The 17,424-nt window shown below is 46.0% G+C and overlaps 1 protein-coding gene across 1 annotated transcript in view; it reads right to left on the reverse strand.

Moving 5' to 3' along the window:
• LOC146344767 (prostatic acid phosphatase-like) overlaps positions 1–17,424 on the reverse strand; it is a 40,588-nt gene extending 23,164 nt beyond the window's left edge. The window contains exons 1-3 of the mRNA XM_084860421.1: positions 17,231–17,424; positions 4,897–4,992; positions 2,567–2,653 (exon numbers count right to left, since the gene is read on the reverse strand). Of these exons, the coding sequence (XP_084716547.1) occupies positions 2,567–2,653; positions 4,897–4,992; positions 17,231–17,356 (309 nt within the window). The 5' untranslated portion in view covers positions 17,357–17,424. The remainder of the gene's footprint in view (positions 1–2,566; positions 2,654–4,896; positions 4,993–17,230) is intronic.

The following is a 17,424-nucleotide window of genomic DNA, read 5'->3' on the forward strand; positions in this document are numbered from 1 at the left end:
ATTTTTGTCCTACAGCTCTCTTTGCCACAACAGAAGACACAAAGGCTGAGTTTGCACATCATGACAAGCCATGAATCCTGGTTTATTAAACCATGACATGCACTAGCTCCTCCCTTCATGTGAGCAAGTGACCAAACGAGGAAGCCACAATTAAGCATAGCTTTCCATTTCATATGGACCCAGAACCATGGCTAACAGATAGATACTAAACATACCTGGGATGGAAGCCAGCTTTAAATCAGGTTTTGATGCCAGCTTATGAATCCTGACTTGACTGGGAGCAATTTACTGTAGTCCTGGGCTCAGACATAATGGGAAGTTGTGGCTTCCTAGTTTGTTTACCCACTCGCACAGAAGGAGAATGGAAAAGGCTGAATACACCAAATGCTGCATGCGCACGTGATGGTTTTAGAAGCCTGGATTCATGGCCCGTTGTGATGTGTGAATGTGGCCACCGCTGAGTGTTGACTTGAATCCCAGTAGGATATTCTCTTGGGGAGACTTGTTGGATACATTTCAGTTGAATAAATCTGTTCAAATCTGTGAAACTGAGCTTCTTAGATAAGGAGCGTGTTCCCTTGGGTATAGCTGTGTTATTGCATATGTAACCTAAAGAAAAATATAACAATGAAGTTTTGGCATCTCTCACAGAATTTTGAGAATCATTGTATAAGTGAATGTCTATGGCCAATAGGTTCCTCATACACCTTGATTAAACTGTGTAGGCCAAATTCTTTCATGAGCCAGATTGGGTTTACAGGCCACCTGTTGGCCAACCCTGATCCAAATTCTCCACATTAAATCTGTTGAGCAGGCTGATGAGCTCATGCATGATTCATTGTCTGTAGAGATGGCACCCAGCTTTGTAAGTACTTGGCTCCAAATACAAACCTTGCCAGGTCATAATGCATGCCTTAAAAAGGGGTGAGCATTAGAACCCAAGTTCTTCTCCAGCCTTTCTTTTTATCTTCTCCCTCTCTTCCCATACAAATACACACACCATTACTGACTCTAAAAACAAAGGTAGCCATGATGACCATATGTAAAATTCCAAAACCGTATCAGTGTAATACCTTTATTAGGCCAGTCAAAAGATCACAGCTGCAGGGCCTTCCTGTAACCATCACATAACCTGCTGAGCCTAATTTGAATGTTTGCAGATTCCACCCCACCCCCACCCCATTCCTTCTTGGGACTCTGAAAGTGCAGACACTGTGCTGGAATTCACACAATTGCAGGGGGAAATCACACATTATGTGTTGTTTCCCCCTCCCCTATGCATGCCAATCGCACACTTGGCATTTGCTCAGTTCCCTGCGCCATGTCGCAGGTTGGCGTGTCATCCAAAGCTGGTGTGCGGTGTGGTGGGGCTGGCTTCTAACCCACCCCATGACCCCTACTACCCTGGATTGCAGGGTGGGTTAGAAGCTCCCCTGCCATGACCCATGCGAGCTCAGATGACACAGCAACCCATGACACAGCACAGGAAAGTAAACAAATGGTGGGCACACATGGTGGGGGGGAGACAACCCACATGGCATGATTTCCCCTGCTGATCATGCGAACCCAGCCTGTGACTTCAGCATCAAGTCAGATCCTACCTCCCCCACTTCACCTGCTGTTTATAACATCTTGCCTGATGAAGAGATTCAGGGATCTCAAAAGCTTGCACATTATTGGTGATCATTTGGTTGGCCGGGTAAAGGTATTACACTAAGGGCCCAAACAGACATGACTTTAAATGTTTGTCTAGCAGCTACATCTTCTTTTTTTCATTTTTACTCTAGAGTAGGAGCAGGGCACCCAATCTGAGCTGGGGCCCTAGCTGGGGAGGCGAGAGTTTTAAAAATCCAGGTCAGAGGCCCTGAACCAACTCTAATGAAAGAAAATATAGCTGCTACACATTTGAATACCTGTTTTGGCCCTAATATGGGTTTTGGAACATTCCTTACATGTGCATGCTCTGGTGTCAGCTGATGCTGTTCTAGTGGCAGTAGAGATGATGGTGGTGGTCATTAGAGGGAGGAAGGTGCAAGTCTCTCTCACTCATTCTTTCTTTCTTTTTACCTCTCCTCCCCTTCTTCTTCTCTTTGCCCCTCCCCAGCATGTGGAATGCTGGGAAGTGTCAACAACATGAGGTGCCTGGGAAAATTGCATTTCCCAGTGTCCCATGCACTGGATGGGGGCCAGAAAGAGAAACGGAGGAAGAGAAGGTGGAGGAAAGGGGAAGAGAGGGAAAGAGAAAGTTCCTGACCTTTCCTCTTTGCCACCATGGTCATAGCAGCCATTGTGGAGTGGAAGAGGGAAGGAGAGACATTCAGCAACAGCCACTGCCACCAGGTAAGGAGGTTTGGGGCTCAAGGGGTTCACAATATGGGCAAATTCAGAACTCCTGGAAAAATAACGACACCCCTCCCCTTTTTGCTTGTAATTGTTTCTCCCAATCCAAAGAGGAGAATCCCCCAATCCTCACCCATCACCAGCTGTTTGACTCTAATTTCATCTTTCTGTAAATGCTATTTCTCGGTGAACAGGAAAATGGTGTCTTGTTAGTTCCAGTACTTGCCTCTTTCCATTTGTACGCAGCACTTAAGAAGTTCTTATATCTGCTTTTGATGAATTGCCCAAGTTTGTATTGCTGCAGCATTCCAATCTGTGAGAGCAACAATATAAATCTTTATATATATTTGCTGCCTCTAGGAGCTGTCTCTGCACAAAGGGTGAATACATTGTGTATCCTATGATAACACTGTTGATTGTAAGCATTATGGAATCACAAAAGGGCTGAGCTCAGAATTTTGGTTTCACCGCCCCAGGAGGGCAATACCTTTATGTTGACTTTTGGCAATCAGGCTTATCAGAAGCAGTGGCTGGAGTAGTTTTTCCTCCCCCCGCCACCCTTTCCCCCTTCTTTTAAATAAAGTTTGTTTTGTCACCCTTGCATGTAGCAGTAATCTGTTACTTCCAACAGCGCCCCTGGAACAAGAACATGTCGTGATGCAGGGCCCTTCTGGGGGCTCATTGTTAAGGGGGGAAGGTGACAACCAGGAGTGCCTAGGGATGTCAGAGAATTTCTCCACGAATCTCGGGGAGGCCGAATGCCAGCGCATTTGGCCCCCCGAAATTGGTGGAGAAACGCTCTGCCCCCCCGCCCCCCCCCAGGACAGGACTTACCTTGTGCAAATGTCCCTGGCGGCAGCGGCTCCAGCAGTGGTTCAGCGGCGGTTCAGCGGCAGCGGTGGCCAGTCTTCCGACCGGCCGCCACCGCTGCCATTTCCAAGTTTAAAAAAAAAACGTGATAGGCTACGTAAAGATTTACGTAGCCTATCACGGCTAGATTTTTAAAAAACACCGTGATAGGCTACGTAAATGTTTACGTAGCCTATCACGGCTGAGTAGGGAAAAAAACCCACGCGTACGCAAATGGCGGCGCCCATGGGCGCCGCCATTTGCGTATGTGCGGTTTTGTTTTTTCACTCAGCCGTGATAGGCTACGTAAACATTTACGTAGCCTATCACAGCTGACTGCAGGGACGCAAATGGCGGCGGCTATGGCCACCGCCATTTGCATCCCGGCAGGACAGGATTCGCAGCGGGAGGGACGGAGCGCCTCCCCTCCGGCCAGAATTTGGGGGGGGAGGGACGGGGCGCCTCCCCCCCGGCCAGAATTTCAGGGGGGAGGGATGGGGCGCCTCCCCCCCAGCCAGAATTTCGGGGGGAGGGACAGAGCGCCTCCTCCCCCACAAATCAACTTTCGGGTTCAGGTAAGTGACTTTCGTACATCCCTAGTGCTGTCGCAGCAAAACAGAAGAAAGGAAAAGCCATCCTGCCACTGCTCCCGTTAAGCCCCCACCCCAACATTTATTTAGAACACCCCCCTACCCCAGCCCCCACAGTTTTACAGCTCCCACCCCCACTTCTCATGATTTCAGAGAATTGCTCCTAATAATCCACGGACACGCTATTCCTGTTTATACCTGGCCAAAGATGGGGTTATCATTTGGTGCTGTCAATTGCTGATGCCAAGAGACCCTATTCCTTTGCACTGGCTACTCTGCTTTTAGCCAGTGCAATTGTGGCTAAAGATGAATCTTCCTTAGCCCCTTACCGCACAGGCTTCTTGTCTGCCCACACTCCAGTTTTTTTCCTAAAATCCAGATTAAACACATCCTGCTCTCTGCTCGGTTGCCGGGTGGGCAGCAACTTTGTATGATGCCATGACACTGCCTCTGGTCATTGTGGGCATTGTGAGTGTAACCCATAACACGTCTGCTTGTGACAGGGCGGTGGTGAAGCAATACAACCCATCCTGTCTATGGCAGCTTACTTACACTGTCAACATGAAGCCAACAGCGTTCCTCTGTCTAGTTTTTAGGTATGCTGATTTTACAGATCGTATATGCTGCTGACATCCCATGGTAGTGAAAAGGCAGTGTCAGGACGAGGAGGAGGATGCAATGTGAATGACATTATTTATACTTTGCCACTGAATAAACAATGAACAACAATACTATATGTCAGAGGTGGACAACCTTGTTCTTCTTCCATATGTGGTTGGACTCCAGTTCCCAACAGCCCCAGCCAGCATAGCCAGTGGGCAGAATTGATGGGAGTTGTAGTCCAGCAATATCTGGAAGGCCAAGGTTTTCACCACCATCTGCTATCTGCCATTCACTAAGGACGTTTAGAAGAGATTACAGAAATTCTTTAAAACAAGTAGGAATGTAGAAACTGAAACTGTATGAATGCATGTTGGGGCTTGAATCGAGGGTGCAATCTTGAGTCCATTGTATCAAAACTGATATGCATATTAATGGAGCCTGAGAGAACGACAACACTTTTATAATATATTTTGATTAATGAGTATGTTTTCATTTTGAGAAGTAACTATCAAACCTTGGTGAGTTGTCCATATCCCTGCGGCCAACTGTCTTCCTTGATCGTATTGGTGGGAAAAGATGAAACAGGGCTTCTGTCGCCATGTCGGAAAACCTAATAAAATGTTTTGAAGACTGTATTAGCTTTCAGAGTAATTAGAATTTGATGTAAAGAAATTTATCTGAGTTAAACTGCAGTATCTCTAGACCTGGAGTATGCAGTCCTCCTACAGTGAACTCTTATGTATGTCTACTCATAAGTAAGCCTCAGTGAGTTCAATGGGGCTTACTCCCAGTTAAGTGTGTATAGAATTACAACCTCAATCTATCACAGGGGTGGGCAGCTTGTGGCCCTCCAGATGTCGTTGAACTGCAGCTCCCATCATCCATCACCATTGGCTATGATGGCCAGGTCACAACTCAGTATTAACTGAAGAACCATTTGAAGAATAAATGACTTGGATAAGGAGGTGCAGGGAATGCTTATCAATTTTGCAGATGACACAAAATTGGGCAGGATAGCTAATATCTTGGAAGCAAAAACAAAATTCAAAGTGATCTTTATAGACTGGAGCGCTGGGCAGAAAACAATAGGGATGTCAGAGAAATCCGCCCGAAAGTTAAATGGGATCGAATTCTGACAAATCCAGTCCATGGAATCCTCCCCGGAACGGGGCACCCCAGTCTACCCGAACTGGAGCTCACGCGGACCCTTTTTTTTTTCTCCGCCGAAGGGCGGATTTTACTAAAGTATTTACGAAAGAAACTCCGCAAATCGGAACGAAAGGAATAGACCACGAAAGGGATTTTACGGAAGTATTTAATAAATACTCAGTTTCCTGCGATGACGTGGCTTTCTTTCGCTGGGAGGGATGGAGTCACGAAGTGCACGTAGCCTGACTGAGTCACGAAGTGCACGTAGCCTCATCTTTTTTTTAATTGTCTGTGAAGGTGAGGTGAGGTCAGGTCAGGTGATTGAGATCCCTCCAGGCCACCCCCCCCACCCCCCTAGGAAGATAACGTCATTGAGGGGAGGGAACTCACCAACCATTTTTCCCGCCTTCACACATATGATGGCGGTGTGGGAGTGTCCAGCCTCAGTTGTTCCAGTCCAGACTCAGAGACCAGAGGCGCTTCTGCTGCAGACAAGAGTGTCCGTGTCCAGCAGCTGCAAGGAGTGTGTGTGTATGTCCACATTCTACGGCATTGCAGTTCAACCTTTATTACAGTGAAGGTATGTTCTTTGATATATTTACTTAACCTGAATGTGCCTCTATATTTAGTGATTTTGGGGTGGGTCGGTGGGAAATGGGCAGGCATCCTCCAGCAGCCTGTGTTTAGGCCTGCTGAGAAGGACTCCATCCTCCTGGGCTTTTCAGGCTTCACAGGAATGTGGATGTGCCCCTATGTTTAGTGATTTTTGGGTGGGTGGGGGGAAACTCGGAAGGCATTCTCCAGCAGCCTGTGTTTAGGCCTGCTGAGAAGGACTCCATCCTCCATCCTCCTGGGCTTTTCAGGCTTTTCAGGCTTTCCAGGATTAATTAATGTGCTTTACAACCCCAAGAGTCATGTGCCCCTATGTACTTAGTATTTCTTAGTGATTTGGAGGAGGGCCTGGGCAGCCAGGCCAGGCCAGCAGCCTGTGTTTAGGCCTGCTGAGAAGGACTCCATCCCTCAGCATCCTGTGTGTACTGTAGGCTTGTGTTTTTCAGGTCGCATGGATGGACTACAACTTCCATCATCCCTGACCAGCATGGGCATTGACCAGGCTGGCAGAGGATATGGAGATGCAGGCCAACACATCTGGAGGGCGCCTGGTTAGGGAAAGCTGTTCCCAGCATAATAATAAAAAGACTGATGCACTGGATTACTGAAGTCCCATAAAAATAAATGGGACTTGGCTTATCCACCTTTGCACCCTAATCATAAGGGTCATGACAAATCTCGCAAATTATAATAGAACTGGAAGAATAATCCTATGTCAGCAGGGTTGTGGGGGACAAATCCACCACTTTTGAAGCCTGGCCAGCTCATGCTGGCAAAGGTAGGAGATGCAGGGCAGCAGCTTTACTGGATTTTTTGGCCTGGCAGATATTCATTTTTTGAAATTCTCCCCTCTCCAGGAGGGCGGGGGGGGGATTAGCTATGACACCTTCAAACTGGTGTAGGGATGTACGAAAGTCCCTTACCTGCTCCCGAAGCTTGATTCGCGGTGAGGGGAAGGCGCTCTGTCCCTCCCCCCGAAATTCTGAAATTCTGCTACTGTCCTGCCGGGACGCAAATGGCGGCGGCCATAGCTGCCGCTGTTTGCGTCCCTGCAGTCAGCCGTGATAGGCTACGTAAATGTTTACGTAGCCTATCACGGCTGAGTAAATAACAAAACAAAACACCGTGCGTATGCAAATGGCGGCGCCCATGGGCGCCGCCATTTGCGTTCCTTATTTTGTAGTCTATGTAAACATTTACGTTGACTACGACGAAAATAAGGGGAACGCAAATAGCGTTTTCTTTATTTTCGCCGTAGTCTACGTAAATGTTTACGTAGACTACACGTGCCAAAATAAGGAAAGCAAATGGCGGCGCCCATGGGAGCCACCATTTACGTACGCGCGGTTTTGATTTGTTTTTTTCACTCAGCTGTGATAGGCTACATAAACATTTACGTAGCCTATCACGGTGTTTTTTAAAAATCTAGCCGTGATAGGCTACGTAAATCTTTACGTAGCCTATCACGTTTGTTTGTTTGTTTGTTTTTTTAACTTGGAAATGGCGGTGGTGGCAGCCGGTCGGAAGACCGGCCACTGCCGCCGCTCCGCCGCCGGAGCCGCCGCCGCCGCCGCCAGGGACATTCGCACAAGGTAAGTCCCATCCGGGGGGGGGGCGGCGGGCAGACCGTTTTTCCACCAATTTCGGCAGGCCGAATGTGCTGGCATTCGGCCTCCCTGAGATTCGTGGAGAAATTCTCTGACATCCCTAAGCTGGTGAAGCTGAGAGGCCCAATCTGGAGGCCTCTCTGGGGAACAGACCGGCTTTGTATATAGTAGATCCAAAGCCTCCCTGCCCATGGAAAGCCCCCATTTGGGACCTACCACTAGCAGGAATAGTGTCTGTGGCAGAGCTGTGCCTGCTTGGGTTGTCATGTATATTTGATTTTAAAATGGCATTAAAGGATTATTACTTAATATCTTTTAAAGTAATGTTTTAAATAATTTTTAGAACGTCGTTCAGTAAAAATGTCCTGTGTAGTACACAACAATAGATTTAAAAACATAACAGTAACATGTTTGAGACTAAGGTTGCAATCCTGTTCACAGATACATGGGAGTATACCTCTCTGGGGAGAGGTAACGAGCGGGGTACCGCAGGGCTCAGTCCTGGGCCCAGTGCTCTTCAGCATTTTTATTAATGACTTGGAGGAGGAGGTGCAGGGAATGCTGATCAAATTTGCAGATGACACAAAATTGGGCGGGATAGCTAATACTTAGGAAGTCAGAAACAAAATTCAAAGTGATCTTGATAGACTGGAGTGCTGGGCAGAAAACAACAGAATGTCATTTAATAGGGATAAATGCCAAGTTCTGCACCTAGGAAAAACCAAATGCAGAGTTACAAGATGGGGGATATGTGGCTCAACAACACGACAAGTGAGAAGGATCTTGGAATTGTTGTCGATCACAAGCTGAATATGAGCCAACAATGTGATGTGGCTGCAAAAAAGGCAAATGCTATTTTGGGCTGCATTAATAGAAACATAGCTTCCAAATCCCGGGAAGTACTAGTTCCCCTCTACTCAGCACTGGTTAAGCCTCAACTGGAGTACTGTGTCCAGTTTTGGGTACCACACTTTAAGAAGGATGCAGACAAACTGGAGAGGTTTCAGAGGAGGACAATGAAGAAGATCAGAGGGCTGGAAACAAAGCCCTATGAGGAGAGACTGAAAGAACTGGGCATGTTTAGCCTTGAGGAGAGAAGACTGAGGGGAGATATGATAGCGCTCTTCAAGTACTTGAAAGGCTGACACAGAGAGGAAGGCCAGGATCTCTTCTCGATCATCCCAGAGTGCAGGACACGGAATCGTGGGCTCAAGTTACAGGAAGCCAGATTCCGGCTGAACATCAGGAAAAACTTCCTGACTGTTGGAGCAATACAACAATGGAACCAATTACCTAGGGAGGTGGTGGGCTCTCCCACACCGGAGGCCTTCAAGATGAGGCTGGACAGCCATCTGTCAGGGATGCTCTGACCTGGATTCCTGCACTGAGCAGGGTATTGGACTCGATGGCCTTGTAGGCCCCTTCCAACCCTACTATTCTAAGATTCTATGAACCCAAACACAGTTCGAGCTAAAACAGCTAATAGTTTTCTGCCGAAGTGCGTCATTCAGTTGAATGAAACCTGTGCCGATAGAATGGCTGATGACAGATCTAGATGAGAAATATCTGGCATGTGCCTCTATGGTTACAGTGGGTCACATGTTTTCTCAGTGTCTATCAATAAGGACCTATTTTGGAAATATAAATGAAATAAGTTTATTTCTAGCAATATGTTTCTGTGGTACGATCAATAAACTCAATATTTCAGCGTATGGGACAAGATTCCAAAAATCAGAAGGAAGATTATCGTTGAGAACACTGTTTTGTGCTACACATAATAAACCCCATGCATCATTATTAGTAATGGATGTGATATAATGACTGGGGTGTATCTTCCTTAATTACTGCTGTTGCTTCATAAAAAAGAGTAAAACCTTTTCTCATACTCAGATTTAAAATACATATATATACTGCAAAATCTGTTGAGCATTAAAACTCATTTTCCAAGTGGAAGATTTTATGTATTAAAAGTGTACGAGCCTGCTGTGTATTCTTCATAAAGCAAGCCAGAGATACCTAGGTTTGATTCAAGTAGCAATTCATTTTTGATCAAGCTCTTTTGTTTAGAGAATTGATATCCTGGGGTTGGATCCAGGATCTGCCTTCCATGAACAGAAGGGCTCTACTCACAAAGGTGCCTGTGCCCAGTTTTCAGGGATCTCCCTCCCAGCTCATCCCATTCATTCAATAGGGTTCCCAGCCCTCTGTGTAGCATTTTCAGGGGCAGAGGGGCTGCCCTGAGAAGGGAGGGGTGAGGATGTCTGCTTCCAACCTCAGGTCTTCAGATGAAAGACTGTTTTCATAATAGTACCAAACCACAGCATTACATCATCAGCCTGCTCCTTCCTCCCTTCTACTTCACCAGTGGGCCATGAGGAAAGATTGGAAACATTTGCTTCCATTCCTAACTAATTACAGTTTGTCATTATGGCTAAACTTGGAAGTGCAGTTAGTTTTAACTATGCTATGTCTAAACAAGCCAGGATCATAAATTATGTTTTGAAGTTGGCTTGTTCAGACAAACCATAGTTAAAACTAGCCACAGTTTGTTCTGGATTGGACATAACAATAAACCATGGTTAGAGAAAACAGAAGCAAATGCTCCCAATCTCTTCCTTGTGGTTGTGCTGAAGAAGAAAAGTGGAGGGGGGAGAGCAGAAGCCTGAGACTCATTAATGTAGCACTCAACTATAGTTTGATGCATCTAATGTTTCGAAGGCAGCTAACATGAACATTTGTTGTTGTTCAGTCTTTCAGTCGTGTCCGACTCTTCGTGACCCCATGGACCACGCCAGGCCTTCCTGTCCTGCGCTCTCTCCCGGAGCGTGCTCAAGTCCATATTCATTGCATCAGTGATGCTATCTAGCCATCTCATCCTCTGCCGTCCCCTTCTCCTTTTGCCTTCAGTCTTTCCCAGCACCAGGGTCTTTTCCAGAGAGTTTTCTCTTCGCATTACGTGGCCAAAATATTTGAGCTTCAGCTTCAGTATCTGTCCTTCCAGTGAGCACTCAGGGTTGATTTCCTTTAGGATGGACTGATTTGACCTCCTTGCAGTACAGGGGACTCGTAAGAATCTTCTCCAGCACCACAGTTCGAAAGCATCAATTCTACGGCGCTCAGCCTTCCTTATAGTCCAGCTCTCACAGCCATACGTTACTACTGGGAAAACCAAAGCACAGAACCCTTTTCACCAGCTGAGGCTGCTACCCCTCCTGGACAGAGAAAGCTTGGCCACAGGTATCCATACTCTAAGAAACCTCCAGGTTAGAGTACTGCAGTGCATTGTACATGGGGTTGCCTTTGAAGACTGCTTGGACACCGCAGTCCGGAATACAGCTGCTTGGTTACTAACTGGGACCGGCCATTGGAAACGCATCTCTTTGGAAGCTAAAGAACTCCACCAGCTATCAATCCATTTTTGAGCCAATTCAGAGTGTCATGGCTTATCTTTAAAGGCATACCAAGCTCAGGATAGGAGCAAATGAAGGACATAAACACCCACATCAACTTGTCCCTTCACTGAGTTTATTTCTGGAGGCCCTCCTTGGGTGCCCCGCTGCCTGAAGTGAGGCAGGTGGCAACTGGAAAGAGGGCCATCTGAGTTGTGGTGGCCCACTTATGGAGGGGTGGGCAACTTGTGGTCGTCCAGATCTTTTGGCCTACTACTCCTATGATTCCCCCACCATCAACTATGCTGGCTAGGCCTGAGTGGAGTTGTAGGTCAAAAGGTCTGGAGGGCCCCAAGTTGCCCACCTGTGCACTTACAGAATTCTCTTCCTAGGGAGGCTCACCTGGCAACTACTTCAGTGTCTTTTGGGTGACAGACGAAGACCTTAAAAAAAACTTTCCCAGGTATCTGGTGTCATTTAACTTTGCCATTTTAGTTGTTTTTATTTATTGTTTTTATTTATTGTGTTTATATGGTTATATTATTTTTATTTTTGCCTTTTTAAAGCACCCTGGATTTGTTTTCTAACTGAAGGGTGGTCTATAATTTTTATTTTAAAAATATTTTATTTAAAAATATGAATAAATGCCCTAGGGTGGCCATGTGGCCCCTTTTACAGAGGACAGCCCTCTATCAGCCAAACTGCCAGAGGACCATCCTCTATATGAAGGCATCCTCCATTTGAAGGGCTGTCCTGTTCAGTTTCTGCTTAAAAATAGAGAATCAAATGGACTGATGCCCATCAACCGTTAGCAGCTGGACAGCAGACTGAATAGGCAGGTACACAGGTCACCTGGTTAGAGTCTTCCACATTATGATGAGAGTCGCTGTATTTCTATTAAATTATAATAATTATTTTTAAATTTGTATCTTTACATATAAATTAGCATAGGCAAATGATATGCAAATTTGTGTTCTCTTTTGTCCTCTTTTCATAGAATCATAGAATCATAGAATAGTAGGGTTGGAAGGGGCCTACAAGGCCATCGAGTCCAACCCCCTGCTCAATGCAGGAATCCAAGTCAGAGCATCCCTGACAAATGGCTGTCCAGCCTCGTCTTGAAGGCCTCCAGTGTGGGAGAGCCCACCACCTCCCCAGGTAATTGGTTCCATTGCCGTATTGCTCTGACACTCAGGAAGATAATGATAATTTTTGATAATGCATTTCCTCTTTTTTGGTGATTCATAACAATCAAGGAACAATAATGATATGAGTAGGCTCTGGATAGGGGTGAATGCTCCTTCCTTGCTCTTCTCGACCTCTCAGCGGCTTTTGATACCATTGACCATGGTATCCTCTTGGACCGCCTGGAGGGGTTGGGCATTGGGGACACCATATTGTGGTGGTTCCGGTCCTTCCTCTCCGGCAGGTACCAGAGGGTAGCACTGGGAGAGGAGGTTTCGGACCCGTGGCCACTTACTTGTGGGGTGCCACAGGGTTCCATCCTCTCCCCGATGCTATTTAACATCTATGTGAAGCCGCTGGGGGCTATCATCAGGAGGTTTGGGGTGCAGTGTCATCAATATGCGGATGACACGCAGCTCTACCTCTCGTTCAAATCTTCACCAAGGTTGGCCGTAGAATCCCTGTCCAAATGTCTAGAGATGGTGAGTGGCTGGATGGGGAGGAATAAGCTGAAGCTGAACCCTGACAAGACCGAGGTACTTTTGGTGGGAGACAAGAGGAGGCTAGGGGATGTTGACCTGGTGTTGAATGGGGTACGGCTACCCTTGAAAGACCAGGTCCGCAGCCTGGGGGTCATTTTGGACTCCCAGCTGTCCATGGAGGCTCAGGTGTCATCTGTGAGCCGGACAGCGCTGTATCAACTCCATCTGATACGGCGGCTGCGCCCCTTCCTTCCCGACCATCTGCTCCCATCAGTAGTACATGCCCTGGTCTCCTCTCGTTTAGACTACTGTAATGCGCTCTACGTGGGGTTACCCTTGAAGATGGTTCGGAAACTGCAGCTGGTACAGAACGCGGCGGCTCGCCTGATTAAAGGCAGCCGCCGGCGAGATCACATCACTCCAGTACTGAAGGAGTTGCACTGGTTACCAGTTGTTTTCTGGGCCAAATTCAAGGTGTTGGTTTTGACCTTTAAAATCCTATATGGTTCCGGCCCAGCCTATCTTAAGGAGCGCCTCCAGCAGCACCAGACAGGCGGCTTAACAAGATCAGCCTCTGATGGCCTTCTCTCTGTCCCATCAGCCAGGCCAGCTAGACTGGTGGGGACGAGGGAGAGGGCCTTTTCTGTGGTGGCCCCCACTCTGTGGAACTCCCTCCCTAGGGAACTCCGTCATGCCCCCTCTTTAATGAGCTTCCATCGTGCATTAAAAATGTGGTTGTTCAGGCAGGCATTTGGGGTGGGTTAGGGTATTTTAGGAAATGTTTTTATTGTAGAATTTTATTGTTTTAAACTGTTTTATTGTATGTTGTACATCGTCCAGAGTGGCTGGGTGACCAGCCAGATGGGCGATTAATAAATTTAATAATAATAAATAAATAAATAAATAAAAATAATAATAATAATTGCATAAAATAAGTTTAAAATAGATCAGCAGGGATCCCCCCCCCGCCCCAGTAAAGGCCGTATTAAAGAAATGCGCACAAGTTCGAGAGATCTAAAAAGACTGGGCAAATATAAAAGTCTCCACGCAGATCTCGACATTGGAATGTTAGAACCAATTAGGGAGTTTTATGATTCAGTCATTCAAACTCAAACAGAAATATCAGGATCTGGCAAAGGGGCATCACAACTCGAGGGAGAAAAACAATAACCCACTATTGCCGGGTGCATCTGAGGCTCATTTGAACATGCCATTTTTCCTACCTGGAGATGCAAAAGATACTTGCAATAAAATAAACCCTGCTATTACATACGTTTTACAAGTGACGATGTGTGTGTGTGTGTGTGTGTGTGTGTGTGTGTATCCCTACAGAAAGACTACCTGCATGTTCAAACAACAGAAAATGTGACGTGGCTTTGGTACAGAATGTCACAATTGTAAATATAAGATTTCTGTTTTGACTGTTTATCTACTCCATCGTATAGTTCTGTATATTCAATAGCTATGTAGGAAAGATCAGTAAACCATTCCATTCTACAAAAGGCAACTGAGGGAGCAATCCTATGGCTGCTAGACAGCAGCTAGACGGCCGTAGGATATCTTGTTTTCCGGGAACCGATCTCGGAGCCCACACTCTGAGGCTGGCTCCTGGAGAACTGACCTCTCCCCACTTCCATGCTTCCTCTGTGGCAGTGTGGAACAGCCCTGTCCTCCGCTCTCACAAGAGAGCGCAGAGCGGACAAAAAGCGACATTCTGGGGGGCATTCCAGGGCGGGGGGTGGAAATGCCTGTACGACACATCCAATGTGTTGTACAGCAGCCTCCTCCCCCACTCAGCCCTCCTGCAGCTAGACAGCGCAAGTGACTGTCTAGCCAAAAAAGCAGGTCAGGAGAAGTGCGGAGCGAACAATCCCCTCCGTGCTTCTCCTGCCCTACATTGGATAGGCAGTCACCTCCGAGTTCGGCCGTCTATCTGAATAGAATTATGCCCTAATAGCTCCATCTTTAAACTCGCTGACCCTCTATCCGATGAGAGGGGTTTCCTGTGAAACAAGTACAATGTCATTAATCATGCTGTTCCACAAACACTACAGGAATTCTCTGTGGCTTGGAGATAGATATGGCAGCACCAATGTTTAGCATTGGGGCGGAGAGCAATCTAGAGTATTCAATATGGATGCAGAGCAATCTAGAGTAAGTTAAGCAAACAAGTTGTATTGAAATCAACAAGGCTCAAGCGCTCTGTAGCTCAAGTTTTATCATGTGTACTCAGAAGTCCCACAGTTTCAGTTTTCAGTGCTGAGTGCTATGTCCATCAGATACAACTCAAAACTGTGAAAGTCAATGAGCCTCATTCGGCAGCTGCTGATGGGCTCAGAATCCAAATCTCCTGATTGTTCTTCAGGTTCATTTACTAAAAATACTTTGATCCAGCAAGTGGAAGCACTTCTACATGAGTATTTGCTTGCTGGATCAGGAAGTATCCATGCAAACTGGATGCACATCTGCGGTTGGATCCAGAATCTGCCTTCCTCAGGAGGGAGGCTTCTGCTCACTGAAGGTCCCTCCATGCAAGTTTTAAGGGATCCTCCTCTCCCCAGCACCACAGCTCACCCCATTCAGCAGGGTCTCCTGATTCTCTGACCTGGTTCACACATAATGCTAAACCATGGTTTATTTTACCCGTGGTTTGTTGCCCTACCCAGGCTGGCAGATGATCGAACAAACTGTGGTTTGTTTGCTTAGTCTCTTGCTTGTTTGTTACTCTCCTTCACGTGCTGAGTCCCTACATCCCAAATGCCCTTGTAGCAGTGTAGTATTGGCATGTAGAGCAGCTGGTTGTTGTTGTTGTTTTACTGCTCTTGCCCACTGGCTCTGTAGCCTGGTGAAACAACCCACAGTTCTGGGTTTGCACATAATGGCAACCCATGGTTTAAACAACCCAAAGTTCACAACCCAAGAACAAACCATGGATTCTCTTTCTAGGTTGTTTGTGGTTAACAAACCATGGTTTGTTAGTGCAGCTGGGTTTGCACTTCATGACACCCCAGAATTCAACCACCCATGGATTAAATAAACCATGGGTTGGCATTATGTGTGAACCAGTAGCATTTTCAGGGGGCTGGAGGGCTGCCATGGGAAGGAGGGGGTGGGGAAGTTAACTTCCACCAGTGTAGTTGCTCCTGCACTGCAACATGCATCAGATGTGACTTCTTTGAGGGCACTTTGATTCACACTATGTGGTGCAGCCTTCCTATCCTGGTGCATCTCCAAGGACAGACCCGTGCATTGTTGTGCACAGCTGTCTCTGGACTGTCGCCAAAATGGTCTGTGGCAACAACATAGAAATATACTGGCTTGTGAGTGCAAGACTTAGCATGTAGCTACAACTGACTTCATCGGGTTCAGGAAGTGCTCTGCACAGTTGGTACAAAGCACATATCATTTGGTTGAGCTATACTGGAGGATAAGCCAAAGTTAACAAAGTGAGATTAACTAAAATTAATGGGAATGTGAAGATAGGTCCTAATTGCTGGAGTGCTTAACACAAATATAACACCAGATATTACACAAATATTTGCCAGAGCATTAAACAAATTTAAACTAACAAATTTGGTAGCACTAAATAGGAGTAGAAAAGACAGCAAAATGGTGAACAGGCATTTTCTCTAGTGAGAGAAAAAACCAGGAATCTTATTCAAATCGTGAGAATCACAAATCTGATGTATTGATAATTTTTAAATTCTGCACAGGTTTGCCAACTTTTTTTCCCTGGAATTGCTCCTGAATTTTTAACTGCAGGCTGTCATGCAGAAATTTGATGATGGAAGATTTTCCAATCACATTCTCTCTCCCTGTCAAGAAAAGTTTCACCTTCTAACTTTTGTATGTCAGGCTACTGGTTGTTTTTTTTAATGTTTAGTTGTAAAGATGGTTTAAACAATTTTGCCGCAAATCAAATGTTTTAAAAAACATAAAAATATACCTAACATAGCATAAATGTGGACAGTAAAAAAAATAAAATAATTAGAGCCTATACATAAAATAGGAAACAAAATCTATGGCACAGTCAATGGAAGCAGTGTCATCCATATAAACAAAGGACATTTACGGACCAATGATAAATAATGTATGGTGAATACTTTGGACAGAGAAAGTAAACTACAAAAGTACATCAGAAGCTGAAATTACAGGGACCAGTAAAAAGTAATTATAATAATAATATTTGGTAACCCTGATTCTGCAGCCTCTCATTCTAAATGTCTCTTGAATATTGTTTCCTTGTTTGGGGAATTATCTTCCATTACCTTGCACGAACATGGAACAGGAAATGGAAACAAATCTTTTCAGCCACACAGAAATGTACAAGGTTAGGTTACTCGCAGGAGCGGGCTACAGGAGGAAGAACTGCTGATCTAAATGGCAAAGATAATTTCAGCAGTGAGAAGAAACCTTATACTTACTACAGCCACATGCCTTAGCTCCCTCCCTGTGGCACTTTGGAGAAGCAGACCAAAGAGGAGGCTAAGGAAGAAGAAGCCCAAACAATTGAAGCTGTGCACTAGGTACTTCGCTGACATGTCCATCATGACAGCAGGATGAAAAAGCTTTCTAGTGACAACTGCCCATGAGGAAAAAGCTGCCCTTTATACAGAGC

Source organism: Heloderma suspectum, chromosome 5, assembly GCF_057233095.1.
Source record: "Heloderma suspectum isolate Gila_16-S chromosome 5, 16-S_ref, whole genome shotgun sequence".
Taxonomy (NCBI): Eukaryota; Metazoa; Chordata; class Lepidosauria; order Squamata; family Helodermatidae; genus Heloderma; species Heloderma suspectum.